The following is a 20,286-nucleotide window of genomic DNA, read 5'->3' as shown; positions in this document are numbered from 1 at the left end:
ATTTCTGTTCCTCGCTGAAACTTTATCTCAGTGATCTAAAACATGTTAAAATTACTTCAAAAATATCGACTACATATTCAAATATTAATGGTCTTCCATCGTATAACCAGCAACAACAACAACAAAGTTTTCTGTCTTATTTTTACATTTAACCCTCTGCCTGTATTTCATTTCAGTGGGGTATCAGAACATATATACCCCTGAGACTCATGAATCTTTATGAATGTTCATGACTGTTGTCATTAAGTGTCATTCGGTAAGTTGTTTAATTTTTAATGAAAAGTTGACAGTGTTTAAAATGTCTCTGTTGTGACAACCTGGCATTAACCAAGACAACATAACCAGTCATAAACATGCCATAACAGGACTAATTATCAAATTAGCCTTCATGTCAAGTCCAAATGGTACCACTTAAGTAGCATTATAAAAGCATTTGACAGTGTAATCAAACTGAATTGCATCTTTATGACAAGGCCAAAGTGTATCGCTGTAGCTTTCAAGGGACATATTCATGACATGACATACTCATGTCTCACGACAGTCAATGTCAAATCACACATTGCAGTATAATGTAATGCTAACACACTGAATAGTTTCTTTAAGTTTGATGATTATGCCAGCTATGACACACCTATGAGATATTATGTTGCCTTGGTTAACTAAGTTGCCATAACAAAGACACTGACAGGTTAAGTTGGCTTGGTTTGTGTCAAGTTGACATCGACATTGCCTCAAAAATTACGTAATTGACCAAGTCATCAACATTCATAAGCCCTCCTTCATAAGGTTCATGACAGATGTCATGTCATGGTTATGACAGTGTCATATCAGTCTTATGCACACCCCTTCATATAAAGTCTCTTTGTTGGCATATTACTATTCCTGCTGTAGTTATCATTATCAAATGTGGTGGTGGTGGTGCTAGAAGCCATGATATTTGCAGCGGCAACACCACCATCTGGAGTAGCAGAGCAGTAGTAAATAACAGACATTTACCACATTGTGACAACTGTGTAATGAAGATGTCACCAGTTACTCCACACTTTGATTTTAGTGCTGACAACAGGAACTTATCCAACAGTGAGTTCATCTTGTCCTCAATGTAACAGGAAAAAAGACCTATTTTATTCACTGAAGTGTTGTTTGAATTTATTTATTTCCTGAAATACACATAAAACATGAAATCAGATACAGATATATCCACATTATAACATGACTATCTCACCTTACATGACTATGATGTATCTAAATCTCATTTTTACAGTGAGTAAATGTTAATAAACTATACATCATTTACATAATTATCCTCGCCATGCAATAATCATTTTTACATGTAAAACTTCTAAAGACAAAGAATTTAAAAGTAAATGTGAATCAAAAACCAAAATGTATTACTTAATCAAGAAGAAGATATAACCATGTTGCATGCTGGTTCATGTCCATAATTGTATTATAGCACCATCTTATGGAGTAACGTGGTAACAAATGTCATCCCTATTATTATTTACTGTAAAACAAAAGAAGCAGTAAATGTACGTAGACTATACTGACAACATATTCAAGACTTTTTAGGACACCATGAGGGGTGAAGACATTTAGAGGTGAGTTCTGTCCGATGTGGTGGAAGTTGTGAGTGTTTCTGCTTCAGGATAAACCAGGAAGCCAGAGAAGGTGGTGTACCTCCCCTGGTTGCTGTAGACGGCATAACGCTCATCCTGCTGACTGTACAGCCACACACTGTCACCCCGACGGAGGGACAGCAACAAGCTCTGACTTTGCATCTCCCGTCTCTTCGACGTGTCCTCATCAAACACCATGGCCTGCACTTGACCCTTCCCTGTCATCAGCTTCACAGAAATGGCCTTACGAGGGTGTTTCCCCACGGTGAAGGCAAAGAAGTACGCGCCCGGGAAGTGACACGTGAACAGGCCTGAGGTTTTGTTGAAATGCCCGCCAATGTTGACGTATTCCACATCAAAGGTCAGAGGTGGCTTGTCCTGCTGTCTGCTGCTCTGACCCATGAGTGTGGACGTCCGCGCCACAGAGAAGGCCGACCGTGGCTGCTCTGACATCTGACCCCGGGCCCAGGAGTCGGCCTGAGGCGGGCAGTGAGGGAAGGACAGGCCTGGTGGGGACAGGTGGTTGGTCATGTAGCTGGATGGGGAGACGTCAGGATAGACGAGGTAACCAGAGAAGGTGATGTAAGGCCCAGCATTGCTGTACAGAGCATACTGAGGACTCTGCTGCAGGAGCAGCCACACTGTGTCCATCTCCTTCAGAGAAATCATCACACTCTGGCTCTGAACTTTCCTCCCTTTCTTGCGGTAGTCGTCGTACGCGATCGCCTGCACCTCCTCTCCGTTCTTCACCAGGATGACAGAGAGCATTTTCTTTGGAAATTTCCCCACAGAGAAGGAGAAGTAGTACGCCCCGGGGATTCGACAGCGGAAGTGGCCGGTGTCCGGATTAAAGTCCCCTCCGATGTTGACCATGAGCCTGTTGAAGGTCACTGCCTTTTGCTTGCCTCCCATCACATTGTTGGTTTGTGTGGCAGAGAAAGCAGAGCGGAGACCTGTCGTCACTGGAGGGGCCTGAAGGAGTGAAACTGGTCTACAGCAGGCAATCATGATGAATAAACATACCAGGTAGCAACGTGTGCTCCAATGAGCTAAAAAAGAGAGAAGATCAAAGAAATTAAAATCCCACTCCACTGAAAATTATGTTTTTCTTTTTGTTCTTACAATTGGATGTTTGAGTTTCACTGTGCAGAATGACATATATGCAGAGTTTGGTACTAAAAGGATATCTTCACATTTATCTGCTGAAAGTGGAGAGTTTCTCTGTGATCACTGAAAATCCTTTTTTCAGGGGTGGGCCTATGAGCATGATTTGTGACATCACAACTCATCATTCGTGGTCCAAATTGCAACTTATACAAATTTTGATGTAGAAACTTGAAGCTGTCAGTGCACAAACACTGAGAATGAATAAACTTTACATATTCATAGATTATGAAAATGTTAATGAGCTAGAAGGAGTAGATACCCTTTTAAGGATTTTAATGAGGAAATTATACTTTTTTGCATAAAAACACAAACACACGTTATTGTTCCAAGTAATATTGGTTAATTCTTGAGGTCCCTCGAGTCAAAACCAAACTGGGAAAAACTGGAAGATTACACTCGTATGTTTGGCTGTTAAATAAGAAGCTGCAGCCAGCAGACATTAGCTTAGCTTAGCACAAAGACACAAGAGGAAACAGTTACCCTGGCACAAATGGTAAAACAAAAAGAGAACTCACTAATAAACACATTGCATCATGTTGTGTACAAAAACTGAATGTAAAAACAAACAGGCGTTGCCTGTGTTGGTGGTCAGATTTTATCATTGTCACACAGAGCCTAGCTAGCTGTTTCCTTGTTTGTCCTAAGCTAACCCAGCTGCTGATGTATCATTTTTACCCACAGATATGAGAGTGGCATCAATCTTTTCATATAACTCTCCACTAGGAGGCAAATAAGACTATTTCTTCAAGAATAGTGTAACTTTTCCTTTAAAGGGATACAAAAAGGGGAAAAAAAACTCTTACAGAAAAATGTTTCTTCTCTGGCTTTTCTGCCGTTATGTTTTTACTTGTAAAATTCTTCAAATGAAACAAAATGAAAAGAAGAAAAAAGTTGTTTAAGCTGAACTGCTCACAACTCATATGCTGAGATGAGACATTACAGGTAGACATTGCCTCAATTTAACCTTAATTCTACCAACTGGTGCCTGCAGACCCCAGAGGTTGACTTCTTGTCATATCTTGATTCTATCAGTCTAGTTTTTTATAACTTTGTCAATCAGTTTGTTTCTAATGACTTCACATCATTGTTTTCTGTTTCTATCATGTATCACACAATAATAATCAGTTGTTTTGGAACAGACAAATAAAGATTTCTTCATGTGCTCTGTCTATTTTCCTTTTACACAACATGCAAATTACCTTTTTCTAAAACTTTTTCTAAAATTATAACCATAATAGTTCCTTTTGGTATAGAAAAGAAATAACTTTTTGCTATGATGGTCGTTTCTTACAGTAGTTTATTCTTGGGGTCCCCAGGAGCCCCACTCAGATAAAGATCTGCATATCAGACTAATATTGACCAACAAAGCCTCGATATATAAAATATTCCAAATTGATAAGGAAGTGTGTCTGAGCCCTGTCGAGATGCATCTTGCCACTCAACTCAAGCATGCTAATGTGGCTGATATTGTCTGTTCTCTCTGTGCACTGAGAGAAGGGACTAGATTAGGTGCTGGTTCATCTGTTCCTCTGTGTGCTGAACAATGGAAATTTTTTGGAGGGCTGGTGAGGTGAGGCAGGGCAAAAGGCTAAATGACACCACTGAAAAATTCAACATTACTATGAAGCTTGCATACGTGGCAGGAAATCAGTCCTCATCATTATTATCATTATTAGTATTATTATTATTATTAATAATATTAATTATTATTATTAGTAGTATTACTATGAGAATGTCATCAGTGAAGTTTTTTGAATATTTTTAGGGAATTGATTTGTTTACTTTCTCGCAAATTCTGCCATTCTGCCTTTCCTAGAGCATGCCATATTCAATTTTAGAATGAAACAAATTCACAAAGCCATTAAAATATTTCACAATGTTTGCATAAACATATAGAAATATATTCATTTAAAATCCTACTAGGACACATTGATGTGAAGAGCTTCTATAATCATGACTAAATGAGCGGAAGCCTTGCACCTGTAACACAACAAACGTGGGTTGTAATTATAGGCTCAGATTTTACACCTGGCTGTTTCCCCTGTTGCCTGTAATATACATATTTTACAAAACATTAATGATAGATATTTAGCCCTAACATGTGGTGGAAAAGCCAAGGTCAGCGTTGAAATAAACTTATCTTAAAGGTAACTGTTTAACATTTGGAAACAATTTACAGTGTAACACTTTCTTTTTTCTTTTTCTTTTTTTTTTTTTTTTTTGCATAATTTACATTTATGTATCAATGATATAAAATAGAATGTGAATGCAATGGACAAGATCAGACAATAACCTGTAATTATGAGAAAATTCAGGAATCTCTATAATGAAACATAACAAACCCTATTCCACTTCTGTTTCTATACACAGAATTTATACTCAAAAGAGTAATCAATTATAAACAATATCAAACCCACCTGCTGGTTTATGCTGGGACAGACGTGGCATGCTGGATGTCTTCTTAGTCAGCTTTTTAAATAAAGTTCCTCTTAGTTTGCTGCACTGCTAATGTCCATGTCTGGCCTGACACCTAAAGCGACGCTTTTGTCCACACAGGGATGTCAGGAGGAGGAGCTTCAAATGCTCTCCAATCTATGGCTCCCATTCAGCTTGCAGTGTGAAAAAAGTGAAAATGCAGCTGCGTCGTACAGCCTTATTGGTCCATGGAGGTGTTAAGTCTAATTCATGCTTTGTTTTGTCTGGAAGAGGTGGAGTAGCTGTGAGACACGAAGTTTGGCCCTTCAACTTTAGAGAAACTTTTGCTTCCAAATCAGCAAGTCAGTTTAGATAAACAGGTCCTGGAAAGGTGCACATAGAAGATAAATGAAATCGCCAAACAATGAACTGCCACATTAATCTCAGTTACATCAGTTGGCAAGGTTATTTTGGGATTTCAAGTGTTGTAATGCATAAAAAACTGCACTCTTCAGTGCAATAAACAAAGTGTTGTGGAGGGTGAGCGGTGGGACAATTCATCAGTTGGAGGAAAAGCACTGACATTCTTCATTAAATGAGCAATCAGTGTACAATAAAATAAATATTGGCTTTAAAATAATATTAATAAACCACAATAATGGTAATGTTCCAATTGTTTAATTATGCATGTGTTAAATGATTGTAACTCTTACTTAAATGTTGTAAAACTGATGCCATGATATTATTTTAATTTGTGTGTGTTGCAGTCTGCTCTAATGTTTTGTTCATACAAAGTCACATGAAGCTGTGAAGACTAAACAAGGATGGGGACACACAAAAACTTTTAAAAATGAAAAAGGTTTTTGAGGCACTGTAGGTGACCATTGTCTTGACTGCTTTCTGATTTTTTTTTTACCGTGTCCATGAAAGTTACTGACACACAACTTTGCCTCCAAATCAGGAGATGTAAAATAAAAGCTTCTGTCATTGTGATTGTTGATTGTTTTTCTAAAGGCTCTAAAATGTTCTGTAAATGAATCTTTGTCCCACACGACATTTAAAATACATGTTCTACAAAAAAAGAAAAAAAAAATGTTTTGTTTCTGTGCCAATATCACAACATCCAGAAAATGCAAATATGTCATTAATATATTTCTTTAGAAATGGGATTGTTCAGTAAATAAAATTGCCTTAATTCTCTGATTTTGTTACTGTTAATCATAAAAAGACCAAACTGAATAATTTCTAATTAATACTGTCAAAGTGAATGTTCAAATAGAGCTTACCACAGGGAGTTGCAGGGCTATAAAGAAAAATCTGATGTGTCTGTTGGTACATTTTTGTTCTTCATATTGACACATTTATGTAGAATATCTTCCTTAAACACTGACTATGATGAATTACTGCCTTGCTCTATAGATCATCCCCTTTTTAGGTAATATGTACAAACAATCTATGCTACCAGTTTAATTAAAAAAACAACAACATATTTTTGCTCTGGTTCCCCAAGAGTTGCCCCCAGAATTCTGACACCTGTAGTGTCCAAAACTGCTGTGTCACATAGAAACAGCAACAAAACTGGTTAAGTTGATTCATATTTCCTGCCAACTAGTTTTGACAGTATTACTTTTAAAAAAAAAAAAAAACAAAAACAAAAAAACAAAGTGTATTGAGAAAAACTGTAAAAAGAGCGCCGCAGTTGGCGAGGAACTTGACTTAATTTTTTCAGCTTAGCAAAACATTATACAAGGCTTCAAAAGTTGGTTTCGATCCTGCAAAACTTTTTATTAGATTTCAAGCTTTCAAACGCTGACTTTCAACCTTTTGTTTTCCTGTCTCTAATGTTATTCATCCCACAGAAGAATGAGATAGATAGATAGAGGAAATGAGGGCCAATACAGTGTTCTAATGTAAGTGAATCAACAGAAATCAGCAGAAGCAGAAAGAGGTAGGACATTATATCAAGAATAAAGTTTGGTCACACCATTTTAAACAGGACATTAATATCTAAATCAACTGCAGGTAGATTGTGAACTCCAGGGAATGCTGAAGCAGAAGCATATATTTTTATATTGGCCAAGATCAGGGCTGTAACTAGATTTTCACTGCACAATCATTGTGGCTAAAAAATATGCAATTAGAATATTATCACAATATCTATAGAAAATGTGTGGGGAAAAAGCTATCCGTCAAATTTATCTTTAAAGGGACAGTTCATCCCAAAGTCAAAAAATATAAAATATTTTCCCCTCTAACCTGTAGTGCTATTTATCCGTATGAGCTGCTGAGTTTTGGAGATATCAGCAAAAGAAAGGTCTGCCTTCTTGCCAGTATAATGGAATAGAGCTGGTGCAATTTGTCGACATAATCAACGTCATCGATTACAAATATACGTTGATTTGCATATCATGCATCAACGCGTTGTTATGAACTGCTGCGCCCAGTCAGAGCATGGATTCACCTGAAGAACAAGCTGCAGAGAGCAAGACTTGCCACGATCATCTAAAGTGTGGGACTATTTTAGACAGAGGTGCAACAGTTTGTCTCTCTTAAGCTCCACAAATTGGACATGACTTATCACAGCGGGACAGCTGCCTCACACGAGTGCTGGAAGTGAAGCACCGAGCAACCCGTCCTCCTCCTGCAGCTGCAGCAGCAGCAGCAGCAGCATCGTCCTGTTTACTTTCTGTCAGCACCCAAACATGATATATGAGGATTATCAGCACATGGAACATGTTTCTGTTAGTAGCAGTCACTTTGAATAGATTTTCTTCATCACCCCTGTGTTCAAAGTTATGTCTGCACTGCTGCTGTTAACTTTACACCATGAGTCATCTAACAGCTTGATTCTGACATTTTGTACTTTCTGTTCACTTCATCAGCCATGTATGAGTCACAAATGGCTAAACCGCTATAGACTGTCTGTGCTTCATTTCAGTTGTTGGAAATATGACGAAAAGTATTTTCTTTGGCCTACACTGATGCAAATATACACCGTCAGAGATCATCCTACCTGCATATGACTCCCTTGAGGAAATAACTTCATGTCATAACCAGTTTAAGTTTTAAGTCAAAATAATGATTTTCCAGTTCAGTGAAGGGTTGACAGTGAGTAGTGATTAAATTAATATGCATCACAGCTCCTTTTGAATTGGAGGTGAAGTATTTTCTGATCAGGCATCTGACATGGAGTCTATTAACCAGGCAATATGCCACATGATCATTATCCTAATGTGCTTTATGTGTTTATTTTTCAGGATTAAATAATAAAAAATAATAATTAAATTAACTGATAAATTAATTGATAGATCAATCAAAAAACAAAAACAAAAATCAATAGATCAGTTGTTTAGAAAATAATTCTTAGGTGCAGCCATATAATGGAACTTGATGGCACCAGTCCTGTTGTGCTCAAAGTGCCCCAAAATTTGAAAAACTCAACAGGAGTGTATCTTTCCACAAACCATGACTCAGTAATACAAAACACTCCACACACATCGTTGTGAACAGTTTCATGTAGGAAGTACTTTCTCTCTGCAGTAGAATCTGCTGAAACTACTTTCTTTAGAGGAATGATAAAGTCTGCAGGCTGGACAAAGGCTTCATACACACATGGGTGCTGTCCAGAGCCCCATAACATTTGGAGAAATCTACAAAATTATAAAGGAGTTAACCTCCATTTGTCACCTCTAAAATTAACACTGAGAAACATTTCATAAAGTAATGTAATTGTTTGATGTGTACTGGTTGGATTACTGTAATTAGGAAGACACAATAGGATGACAACAGATAACTTTTATAATTCACCACATTTCAGCAGCTTCACATTTCCTGGTTACAACTCACATGTGGCTGAACTAATCAATCAGACATCAGAAGGACTTAAGTCGACTCAATGCCATAGACTTAAATTAATGTATAGGAACCACAAGAGGCAGATTCAGCAAATTATTTAACTAATTTTAAAGATGGTGTGGTAAATATTCAATCATGTAAATAACAACAGTGTGCATAAATCTGTAAATGGTTAACTGCAAACATTGTGAATATGTTCTTAGTTAATTAACTCATGTATATGAGCTAACTCCACTTCTGAATCTTACTCAATTAAATCTTAAGCATACATGCAAGTGTCCTTTTCATGGTACCGTTTCCTCTGTCAGCAAGGAAGGTGATGGATACCAACCTGTGACACAATGTGAAAAAATGAATTATACAAAAATACATATTTTTCCTCTGGCCTGTAGTGCTATTTATCTATCTAGATTTTTTGGGTGTGAGCTGCAAAGTTTTAGAGATGTCTGCCTTCTCACCAGTATGATGGTGAGAATTACTTTTGAAAACTTCAAAACCATTATCTCTTTACAAAAATCATGACCCTGCTACTTTGATATAGGAACTACTGAAAGTAGTTCCAAAAGATTCTATTGCAGAAAGAAAATAGTTCCTAAATGTAACTGCTCACAACAAGGTATGTGGATTATCTTGAGTCTAATAACATCTACAGTAGTTACATTATACTGGAGCGAAGGCAGACATCTCTACAGCCACTATCTCCAAAACTCAGTAACTCACACCAAAAACTCTAGATTTTACAAAATCACTATGGTGAACCGATCGCACCTACAGCAGCGTGACTATTTTCAGCTGCATTCAAAATTTGTCCAGTAATTTTGCATGATCTTGCCTGTTCATCTTCAGGCCCAGTGTGACCCTAACCCAGGAACTACACTGGGCCCTCCAAAATATCTTACATGGTTACACACTAAATGCACTTCATGTGAACTATGCAGTATCTTTTCCTTTTTTCTTTCTTTTTCTTTCTTTCTTTTTTTTTTTTTTTTTTTTTTTGCACATTTGTAATATATACATACACATATTTCTAAAAAAACAATTACATTCCTTCAGTTTATGTACATTTTGTGGCTCATATTTCTCACTTAATTTGGCATTGTACATTTATTTGTTGGTTTTTTTTTTCACATTTGCTTTGGCAATGAAAACGTCTGTATCCCATCAATGAAGCCCCTTTAAACTGAATTGAATTCAGTTAAAAAAGACCTCCGTCAGCTCCATCCCTGTCTCTCCATCCCCTGCGATGACGCAGAGAACCCGGAAGACCGCGGAAGACGTGTGTTTGCTGTCAATGCCAACGACAGAGAGGAGGCACGAGAGCTAAAAGCCCGCATTTAAGACAAGATGGCAGGACTGCCCCGCAGGATCGTAAAGGTAATAATTTCACACTTTAAACAGCTGAATGTGTGACTTCTCTGTCATGATTAAAACTCTACATGCACAGTGTGAACTCCCGGTGCTTTCCTGGTACACGCCCCGGTTAACAGTTTTGTGTGCTAGCCTAACGTTAGCTTTCACCTCGCTAACGGTAGTTTGATAAAGTAACTTCCGTTTCATTGCTGTGCTTCGAGACGCGGTGGGTTAAAAACACATCAGCACTTTGTAAAAAAGAAAATAAACGTGTTAACTTCCGGGATTGTGTCTTCTAAATATATTTTTCAAACAGAATATTGCTTTCAAGTTGCTACTGTCAAGATAGTGCTGACTTAATGGCTGGCTAACCAGGCTAACTATGCTAACCACGGCCAGTTATTTGGCTTTGTTTGCCTTTTCAGTGGTAATAGTTAGCCTGATACTCCCAGTACTATAACGTTAACCTTATGTTTAGCTTAGCTAAGCATACTTAGGTTAAACTTAAGATGGTGTGTTTGCTTCTTGTAGTCTTAATTTTTTCACACCGTTTTGCTCTATAGTTTACAAGTAGCCAGGAAGTATATTAAACGTTATCATAACTTAATCTGGTCATTAATGAAGGAAGTGGTGTGGATGGAACGTTTGCTGCAGGGTGGGAAGTTAACTTTGCAAAATGTGAGCAGCCAACCTACCAGCGATTGACAGATAATTTACATATTCAAATTCACCAGCCACTAAGTAGTTAGTCTTAATTTTATGATGTAAATCTACCAGCCACTTCAGTATTTTTTGGTGCTAATTTCCCATCCTGGTTTGATACTTGGCCTAGAAATCATCTCCAGTGAAGTAGACCTTTGTGGCATGGCCTCTGGCTCTGTGGGGCAGCAAGTGATGTTCACAATCTAAACAAAGGGTGTCTAGCTCAATTTCATCCTGGGCCACATAAGCATTATGATTGCCTTTAAGGGTTAGGGTTAGATGCAAGACTATATAAATGTTTACTGGATTATTGGTTTTCATAATAGCTTAACAATTAATAACTAATGACTATAAGCTGTGAAAGCAGAAGTCTAGGAAACATAGACAAATAAACATTAAAGTGTACAACTATTGTACAATTTATTTAAGAAATGAAATATTCAGAGTAGTAAGAGTCAAAGGCGGTATAACATCAAAGGTTGTTTCAGGTTGTGTAGCCTACAAGCAAGGTTTCTGATCCCAAATGTATATGCTTAAAAATCATGGTGGTATTTTGCTTCCTTGGTGCTATAGTTAAGTTTGCAAAGAAAAGGATGATGTGTTGAAACTGCTTCAGTGTCTGATCAGCAGCTACAAATTCCCAAGTATTTAATTTATAATATGAAACACAGAACAGCTGACCAGTTTTTCTATTTGTGAACCTAATAAATGACTAATTTTCATTCAGACCACTATTTGTTTGGTTCTTCACTTTTCAACATTAGTTGTAATAGACAAGCCTTACAGAAGTCACGAACTTTTTCCCTTTTTCTTTGTGGTACCTTTACAGTATCCTCACTGCAAATATGCAAATAACATTCTTTCACCCTGTGTAGTTTGTAGCTTAGGATTTGTAAAGGAATACTGTTTAGTAGGACTGCGACTAATGATTGTTTTCATTATCAATTAATCTCATGATTATTTGCATGATCAATCAATTTATCATTTAGTCCATAATATGACAGAAATGATCATCACAGTTTCCCAGAGCGCAAAGCAGCATCTTCAAATTGCTTATGTCCAGTGCAGTCCAAAACCCAAATATCAAACCCATAGCAGTCCTTGCATTTAAGAAGCTGGAACCAGCTATTGTTTGACATTGTTGCTTGAAAAATGACTGCAATATTAATCGATTATCAAAATATTTTGGTGATTAATTTGATCAACTGATTGATTTTAAAAAATAATTTTCATTTTTTAGATATCGTATTTTTTCCTGTATTAACTTTTATTAAGAAAGATTTTTTTTTAGGAACATAAATGGGATTTAAAAGAAGCTTGCACAGGTGGAAGACCATTGACTGGTGTTGGTGGGAAAAGGTTGCAGGGCTGGGAACAGTACTTAGTGGACCGAGCCCTTGAGCCCTCAGAGCGTGTGACTGGGACTGGGAGCCCCTCTCCCGTCTGTGTTTTCACTGCATGGTTTTGTCTGTGGGTTATCTGAAACATTTCAGGAATCTCACTCCCAGTTGCATTCAGGAAAAAAACGTCAAAAACAAGCGGGCCAGCTGATGGCTAGCTTTATTTTATTTTATACATAGTTGGATATGCGGTTATATCTCTGTTGTAGTCAAACATGATGCATATATTACAATAGGTTGCATTTCAAACAGGCACCACAGGATACTATTTTTTATTTATTTTTTTATTTTTTTGAGTAGGAAAATAATCAAAAAAAGCACTCATTTAGCTGGATAACTAGATTTATTTATCAATACTACAGTTTAGGGAATGTAGAATGCACTGAAGAGTTGGGTACTCTGCAGTTTATATAACAATATGTACAGCAGTGAGCCTGACTGTAGTTTTGCTGTTAAAGGCATCTCTGAGGTCAGGTGTGTCACTCACGCTGCCTTATGCATACCTCAGGAGATACCAGATATCTGCGTCTCTTTCACAGTAAAGGTGTGTCTTTCTTGGTGTCACTTGGTTGTTAGTCACTATGATTTGGGAGAAATGTTGCTGCAATGGCTAATGGGAATGGAAGCAATGGTCTCCTGTGGAGCAGTGGCTGAGTCAGTGTCACCTCTAAAAGACAGTTACATACTGCACAGAGTGTCTTCAGAATTACAGCAGTGAGACACTGTTGCAGTCAAAGCCACCCTCCTCTCTGTGATAAAGGATAAAAGCCAAGCAGACTACAGTCGACCTCCTGTCTACCATCTCTGTTGTTAGAATGATAATGACTTACAAATGTTTTGGTAATGATAAACAAATGTTGCCTAAATTAAATAACAATTCCTGCGGACTTTTCACCCAGAGATGCAGATTATATAAAAATGTATATATGTATATAAAATGGTGAAAAATCTTGATCACTGTTTCCTAAAGCCCAAGATGATGTCTTCAAATGTGTTGTTTTTTCCACAACCCAAAGATATTCAGTTTACTGTCATAGAGAAGTAACTAAACTGGAAGATATTCACATCAGAGAATCGGAGAATTCAGACTTTTTTCCTTAAAAAATATTCAGACAAATTAATCAATTATCAAGATAGTTTGTGACTAATTTAATAGCTGACACCTAATCGATTAATTGCTGAGGCTCTAATGCAAATATTTTTAATATCATTTCAGCATTGCAATGTGTAGTTTCCACAACTAAAGTTGGGTCCAACTCCAAATGCTTTGTACAAGTGTAGGTCTTTAAATCACAGCTTTATTTGTAGCTGTCATAACGGAGCATTAACCTATACAGTGTGCACTGTGTATGCTTCTGTCACTGAAGGAGATGTGCATAAAATACTGCCTCCCAGATGTGAAAAAATGCTTCAGTAAATATCAGAGTGACAGTCTGCTCCTTTCAATCATCAGATATATTGTTGGGCATCACAGAAAGTTTATTCTACAAACCTGGATAGTACTTGTCACATACAAATATAGCTTTATGCATTTGCTATTTACAAAAAAACTGTTGCAAAGAAACAGGAATGCAGACTGGCTGCTCTGCCCCCTTTGTAATTTATTTGGCAGTTGCTGCATGCCTTTTAAAAATCTTAGCTATGTTCTGTGGTTCTTCCAATTTCGATACAGAATCAAAAATCCTTCCAATACTGCCTAAATGCTGGTATTGCTATTTGCAAGTTAGCAAGCCTTTTATACATGTCATTCACAAAAGATATCTGCAACAAAAAAGTAGACAGGAATGCAGATTGGTTAGTTGTTTTTTTCACCTTGTGCTGTCTTGTTTCAGTGCTGCCCTGCTCCACCTGTCCCAATTTGTGTCCCTCCACTCAGATATACAGATGAGAAACATTTTGCCAAACACACACATCTCTGTATGCAAATGTGAAAGCACTGGAGGATAATATGGTGGCTGCCACTTTTAGTTAATTTCTTCCTGCTTCCTCTTTCTGCACCAGGAAACTCAGCGTTTGCTTGCAGAGCCTGTCCCAGGCATCAAGGCAGAGCCGGATGAAGGCAACGCTCGCTACTTTCATGTGGTCATTGCTGGACCTCAGGACTCACCTTTTGAGGGGGGGACATTTAAACTTGAACTCTTTTTACCAGAGGAATATCCCATGGCAGCTCCTAAAGTACGCTTCATGACCAAAATATATCATCCCAATGTAGACAAGTTGGGAAGAATATGTCTAGACATTCTGAAAGGTAAGTCATTACTCTGTAAAGTCACAGTTTATGCTTGGATAGCTAGCTTTGTCTGGCACACATTGTGATTTACTTTAAAGGACATGTTTTCTGTTGACAGGACATTTGTTTAACTTTAGTTTTAACAGCCACTTTGTATCGGTTCTTTGTTCTGTTCAGCCAGTTACTGTAGGAAAGCCTGTAGGTATTATGTCCTATGATGTTCTGCCTGTGAATGAATTGAGGGATTTGCCGATTTCATCTTGCTCAAAAGATCAAGGGCCTCTTACGTTACACTTTTGACCCCCAACTGGAGCTTTGTGCCACTACTACTGCTTATTACTACTATCTCTTCGCCGCTGCTTCAGCTTAAAATAGACACACTGTTAAGTCTCTACTCTTCTATTCTCTCTTTTACAATGTCTTACACTCTGTTTCTTGCTGTCTACTTTAATCCCTCTGTTTGTTTGTTTGTTTGTTTGTTTTTGTTTTTTCTAGATAAATGGTCACCAGCTCTGCAGATTCGTACAGTGCTGCTCTCAATCCAGGCGTTACTAAGTGCGCCCAACCCTGATGATCCCTTAGCAAATGACGTTGCAGAGCAGTGGAAGTCCAGTGAAGCTGATGCCATAGAAATAGGTGAGAGCTGTGATCAGGCTGGGTTCAGTGGAGGGTCAGTTACACTTTCCACACAATTCTTGACAAAATACATACATACACACAAAAACCAAAACTCTATGTACAATTTATTGTGTATCTCAGTAAAGGAAATTTGTTGAAACTACCATACACCAACATTGTTAGTTAACACTAAAACTATAATTTTCATTTTAAAAACATTTTAGAATATGAAACAGTCAAAACCTCTTCTCCTGTCTCTCTTTCTGTCCTTACCTTGCCTGGATACAGTGGCAGAAGAGTAGTTTTTTTCACAGCCTACTTCATTTTGGATTTGGTGTATTTTGATTTATGATAAGGTATATTATTTTTAATGAAATAATATGAGTATTAGTACTGACCTAATGATCCTAGTGCTGCAGTTCTAATTAAATTTTAACAAACTTTGGAAGAATTTTAATTTGTTTTATATTTTCTCATAAAATCATCGTCTTAAAAGTTTCACTAAATGCAGGCCCCTAGATTGGTGAAACCTTTAGATATGAGCAATTCCAAGCCATCTGTTCTTTTAATTTACTAATCAACATATTGTATAAAAATGTTGATTTACTTACTTCATGACCACATTGACCACATTAAGAGTTATTTATGTCCAGTTTGTGTCTACTGTATTTGCCTGTTATTCTTATTAAAGGAAAAATTCACCACTTTTTATATGGATCTCAAATCAGCGTTGATGGTAAATGTTGTTAATTGAAACACTAAATTCCTCAGTGTGGGCTATATTGATGGAAAAAGGTAAGTTCTCCTGCTCACAGAGTTCTTCCTGTGGTGCATGCATGTACCAGGATGCATTGCTCCTGAGCTTATGATGCCCATGCTAGGGGTGAGGGAAAAATCGTCTCTTAGATGCATCACAATTATCTCATGAAATATTATGAATTCATGCAGTAGAGGCAATAATCAAATCAATTTAAAACTGATTCTCAACAGTATTACTGACAGTAACAATTTTGTAAGACTGGACTTTTCAGCTGACCCATTGCATGCGTGTCATGTTTACATCCTAAACTGGACTACTTCTTGAGTGTTGGTCTGAATGGCTGAATGTGAACTACAGATGGATACAATCTGACTAGCACTCAAACCAATTAATTTGTTACCACCCTGATTGAAGTTTCCATCCAAGTTTTTCCTTGCCCTCACAGAGGGTTTAATGTTGGCATGTGTGGGTGGGTATAGGGGTCATTAAAACAGATGCGTCTTAATACAGGCTTTGTTTTTTTTTGTTTTTTTTGTTTTTTTTCAAAAAAATGGGTAAATTTTATGTGACTAAAGTCCACATTCTGTTGTTTTGTTTTCACTCTACAGCCAAGTTATGGACCAGGCGTTATGCTGGAAACAAAAATGAAGTGTAGAGCAGCCTAACACGTGGAGAAACAAGTGGAAGTGATGTGTGAACACAACTCCTCATGCTCTGCCAAGACCTCTTCCAACTTTATTTGCATTTAAAGGACACAGTCTTTAAATATATATTTACATATATATTATGAAATAAAATGAATATATTGTAAAGGAAAAAAAAAACAACTGCTGACAATTGGTGATTTAAATGCACACTAGCAATGATATGACTCGTTGTTGTCCTTACTCACTGCTGTTGAAATGCATGGGCAGAGGTTTTAGATCTACTCACCTGGCTTTCTTTGTCCATTGATTTTGGGAAGCTTCTGCCAACTACTGCTTAAACAAGCACGTTCAGAGGGGGAAAGGGGGTCCTGTGTTCCACATTTTTGGTGGGGATGTGGGTTTGGGGGTTCCGGAGCAGTGGAGTGGGTAGGGAGGAGACACTGGCTAGATGTGGTCAATATTGTATAATATTTCTTTTAACTTTGTTTTCTCGTGTTGCTGTTTGTTTATTAAAAGCAGCTAACTGATACTAGCCCACTGTATGTAGACACTCACCTGGAGGCGGACCAGAGATTCGTTCTGTGTAGATGGGCCAACAGGACGCATAAACAATCTTTAAGTTGCATCTGGCTGCATTAAATACAAAATATTATAACTGAAAACCAAACTGAGCCTTCCACGGTCACATTAACTTTTTCAACCTCTCTCAGTGTAAACAGTAGGCTTGTAGATGGTGTGGGGGAGAGTGGAGGCTAGGGTTGACATTGTGGACCTTTCCTTAGTTTTAGCACATACTGTATGTTTTATTACCATATCCAGTCTTTTTGTATGTGAATCTTTCTAGCAGTTGCCATACTAACCACTCTGCTTTTTCCCCTTTTGTCATCACGGTCTAATGCTACAAGACTCTGGTTTACTTCTTCCAATGGCATTTATTTCACAAAGCATTGGTTACATGTGAGCTTTCAGTTGTTTGATGACGTGAGGGGGGCAGGGGTGGGCTGGAGATACTGAGTCAATAGAGGATCAGACTAAAAAAAGATGACCGAAGGCTTTGACTGTCAACTGTCGTGATTGGTCTTTGGCTGAAATGTCTGTATTCAGTTCACTGTTTGTAAATTAATTCTTTCTATTAATCTGAGGAGGAAATGTTTTCCTGCGCTCAGAATGCTTTGAACAGTCCACCTGCATACTTTTATGTTCTGTAAATAAAATCTGTTGATTAATAACTAATTGTGGATGTCATTCTTGATTGGACGCGTGTCAGAAATACTGCAGTGATTACTGCGAGGCACTGGTAAGAATGCTCATGGACAAGGGCAGTGGTAAGGAAAATAATTGAATCCCAGTACAAACGGTGCTAGTTGGGATGCCATTCCCTTTGTTGACAAAACTACCAAACTGCATCCCTCTTATTAACATGCCATCCCCTAGTAGCAGAGAGAGAGAGCAGGGGCATAGGGGTTGTTTAGTAGCTTTGTCTGCCAGAGTAATGGATCATATATCTGCTTTAGGCTTGTTCAAGTTAATTTAATCCATATTAAAATATTAAAAAACGCAGAACCAAAAGAGTATGTTCATCAGTCACACCTGAACAAAACAAACTGGGCCTATCCCCTGTTAAAATTGAACAGATCATCTACTGAGTACAAGTACCTCAAAGAGCGGAAGCACAAAACTTGTTAGGGATGTAACAATGCCAAGCACTTATGGTATGGTAACACCACAATACAAGGTCCAAAATACCATATTTATGATATTAAATAACAAAGAAAAAGGGTGGCTTTAAACATGTCCTTTATTAAATAAAACATCTGATGTGAACAACATTTTTTCCTTTTTAACTTAGTGCTTCTGCTTTCCTCTTTCAATGAAATGAAATAAAAGTAGCCAGCCATAACCTAAGAATGTGTAAAAATAAAAAAAAACGGCATGAATTGTCTTTAGCAAGAATGTTATTATGTACAACTATAAAACAATAACAATACAACAGTCAGTAGCATCCCTTTTATCAAATAAAATTAATAAAATAATTAACATTACACCCCTATGCTTATTAATTGAATGTTATTCTCAACCTCTGAAATTGCTTTAACTTGACCAAAGAATCATTTATTCTAGACTGTATGTATGGTTTTTGGGAAGGAACCCATTAGACTAGTTAGCTATTGAAAATTCCCAGTTGACTGCATTATTTCCTCCATATGTGCAGATTTAGACAGCCCAGTCTGAATTCCCAAGAGGGGGTTGCTCCATCAGATCCACTGTGGGCTCTGGCCAGCTTGTTCAAACAGTATGTGATATGGTCTGTTCCCTAGATTCTCAAGCTATGGTATGAGTACCATTAGTGGTGATTGAGCTCCCTCTAGTAGTAAACTGAGGAATCTCCTCAAATTTTCAAAAATAAAAAATAAATTAATCTAAAAACATATAATCAAACTTCCACTGCCACAGCCTTGTACACTGAAAGCAGCGTGACTGTGCCAGACAACAGTCAACAATTAATAATCTTCTTAATAGGAATAAACCTGACTCCTGCACTGCCCATAGCTGAATAGAGTTAGAGTATTTTAATGTTGGTAATAATATTTCTGATGTCGTGCATGGTGTAAAAAGTTTGAGAATCACTGATTTCTTCCACACAGAACTAAACATCTTTAAGATACTATTATATACCTAGTTGTTGTATTAAAACCATCAAGAAATTACATCTCGCTCTTGACGCACTGAAAGATTTTCTTATAAACTTGGTCCTAAATGCATATCAAACTGAATGATTGCTTTTTTCTAAACTCGGTTCTTAAAACCCTCACACATTTAACAGCATGAGTCTGAGCTGTGTGTCCCCTCCAGGCACATGGGCCTGGTTCAGTCAGATTAAGTTAAAAGTTCGAAGAGGTCTTCATAGTTGTCCCACTGGCCTGGAAAATTGGAGGCTGCACGCTCCCATGCCCCTGATTTTAGTAATTATCTTTGTAGAGCAAGGCTCGGTCCTCGACTTTTCACAAACCTACTGATCCTCATGTGAGCCTTAGTACTACTTTGAATATGGGTCAGAGTCCATAAGTCTATAATAATCAAGAATAATGTCCCCCCTTTAAAAAAAATGATTGATTGTGATTGGTGCCAGATATCAGTGAACTACACGTCCATCTCATGTTTTCTGTAAAAAAACAGATTAGCTGGATATGTGAAGGATACACATCCAGCTAATCAGGCAATGTCATTTTTAAACACCTCTGAACATTTTCACCGATGAACACATCCTGTGGTTTAAAAACGGTCTACATCCACTAGAGGGAAGCACTGAGCTTTACTACCTCACTGCAAGAAGCATGCAGCTGTAAATAACCAGAGAGTGAGTGTCATACCAGGCTGCTACACTGGACTGAACAGGGTTTCAAACTTCAGTTAGTTACTATGATTAGTTTATTAACCATGAGAGTCCAAATGCGACTGATATATATATATTTTTTATTAAATGTACCCTGGTTGCCAAGTATGGAAGCCCATTTCCACCAAT

At 37.5% G+C, this 20,286-nt stretch overlaps 2 protein-coding genes across 2 annotated transcripts; one reads left to right on the top strand and one right to left on the bottom strand.

The window, feature by feature from the left end:
- Positions 1–1,565: 1,565 nt before the first annotated feature.
- On the bottom strand, positions 1,566–2,664 carry c1qtnf13 (C1q and TNF related 13). Its single transcript, XM_084734358.1, has one exon. The coding sequence runs from the start codon at positions 2,625–2,627 to the stop codon at positions 1,596–1,598; it is 1,032 nt and encodes a 343-aa protein (XP_084590484.1). The 5' UTR covers positions 2,628–2,664; the 3' UTR covers positions 1,566–1,595.
- Positions 2,665–10,275: 7,611 nt separating this feature from the next.
- Positions 10,276–17,992, top strand: ube2na (ubiquitin-conjugating enzyme E2Na). Its single transcript, XM_084734185.1, has 4 exons — positions 10,276–10,430; positions 14,510–14,756; positions 15,234–15,374; positions 16,725–17,992. The coding sequence occupies exons 1-4, from the start codon at positions 10,401–10,403 to the stop codon at positions 16,769–16,771; spliced, it is 465 nt and encodes a 154-aa protein (XP_084590311.1). The 5' UTR covers positions 10,276–10,400; the 3' UTR covers positions 16,772–17,992.
- Positions 17,993–20,286: the final 2,294 nt, after the last annotated feature.

This window comes from Lutjanus erythropterus, chromosome 13 (assembly GCF_056507025.1).
Source record: "Lutjanus erythropterus isolate fLutEry1 chromosome 13, fLutEry1.hap2, whole genome shotgun sequence".
Classification (NCBI taxonomy): Eukaryota; Metazoa; Chordata; class Actinopteri; order Lutjaniformes; family Lutjanidae; genus Lutjanus; species Lutjanus erythropterus.
The sequence above is the reverse complement of the archived record's forward strand: the minus strand, read 5'-3'. Positions and strand labels throughout refer to the sequence as shown.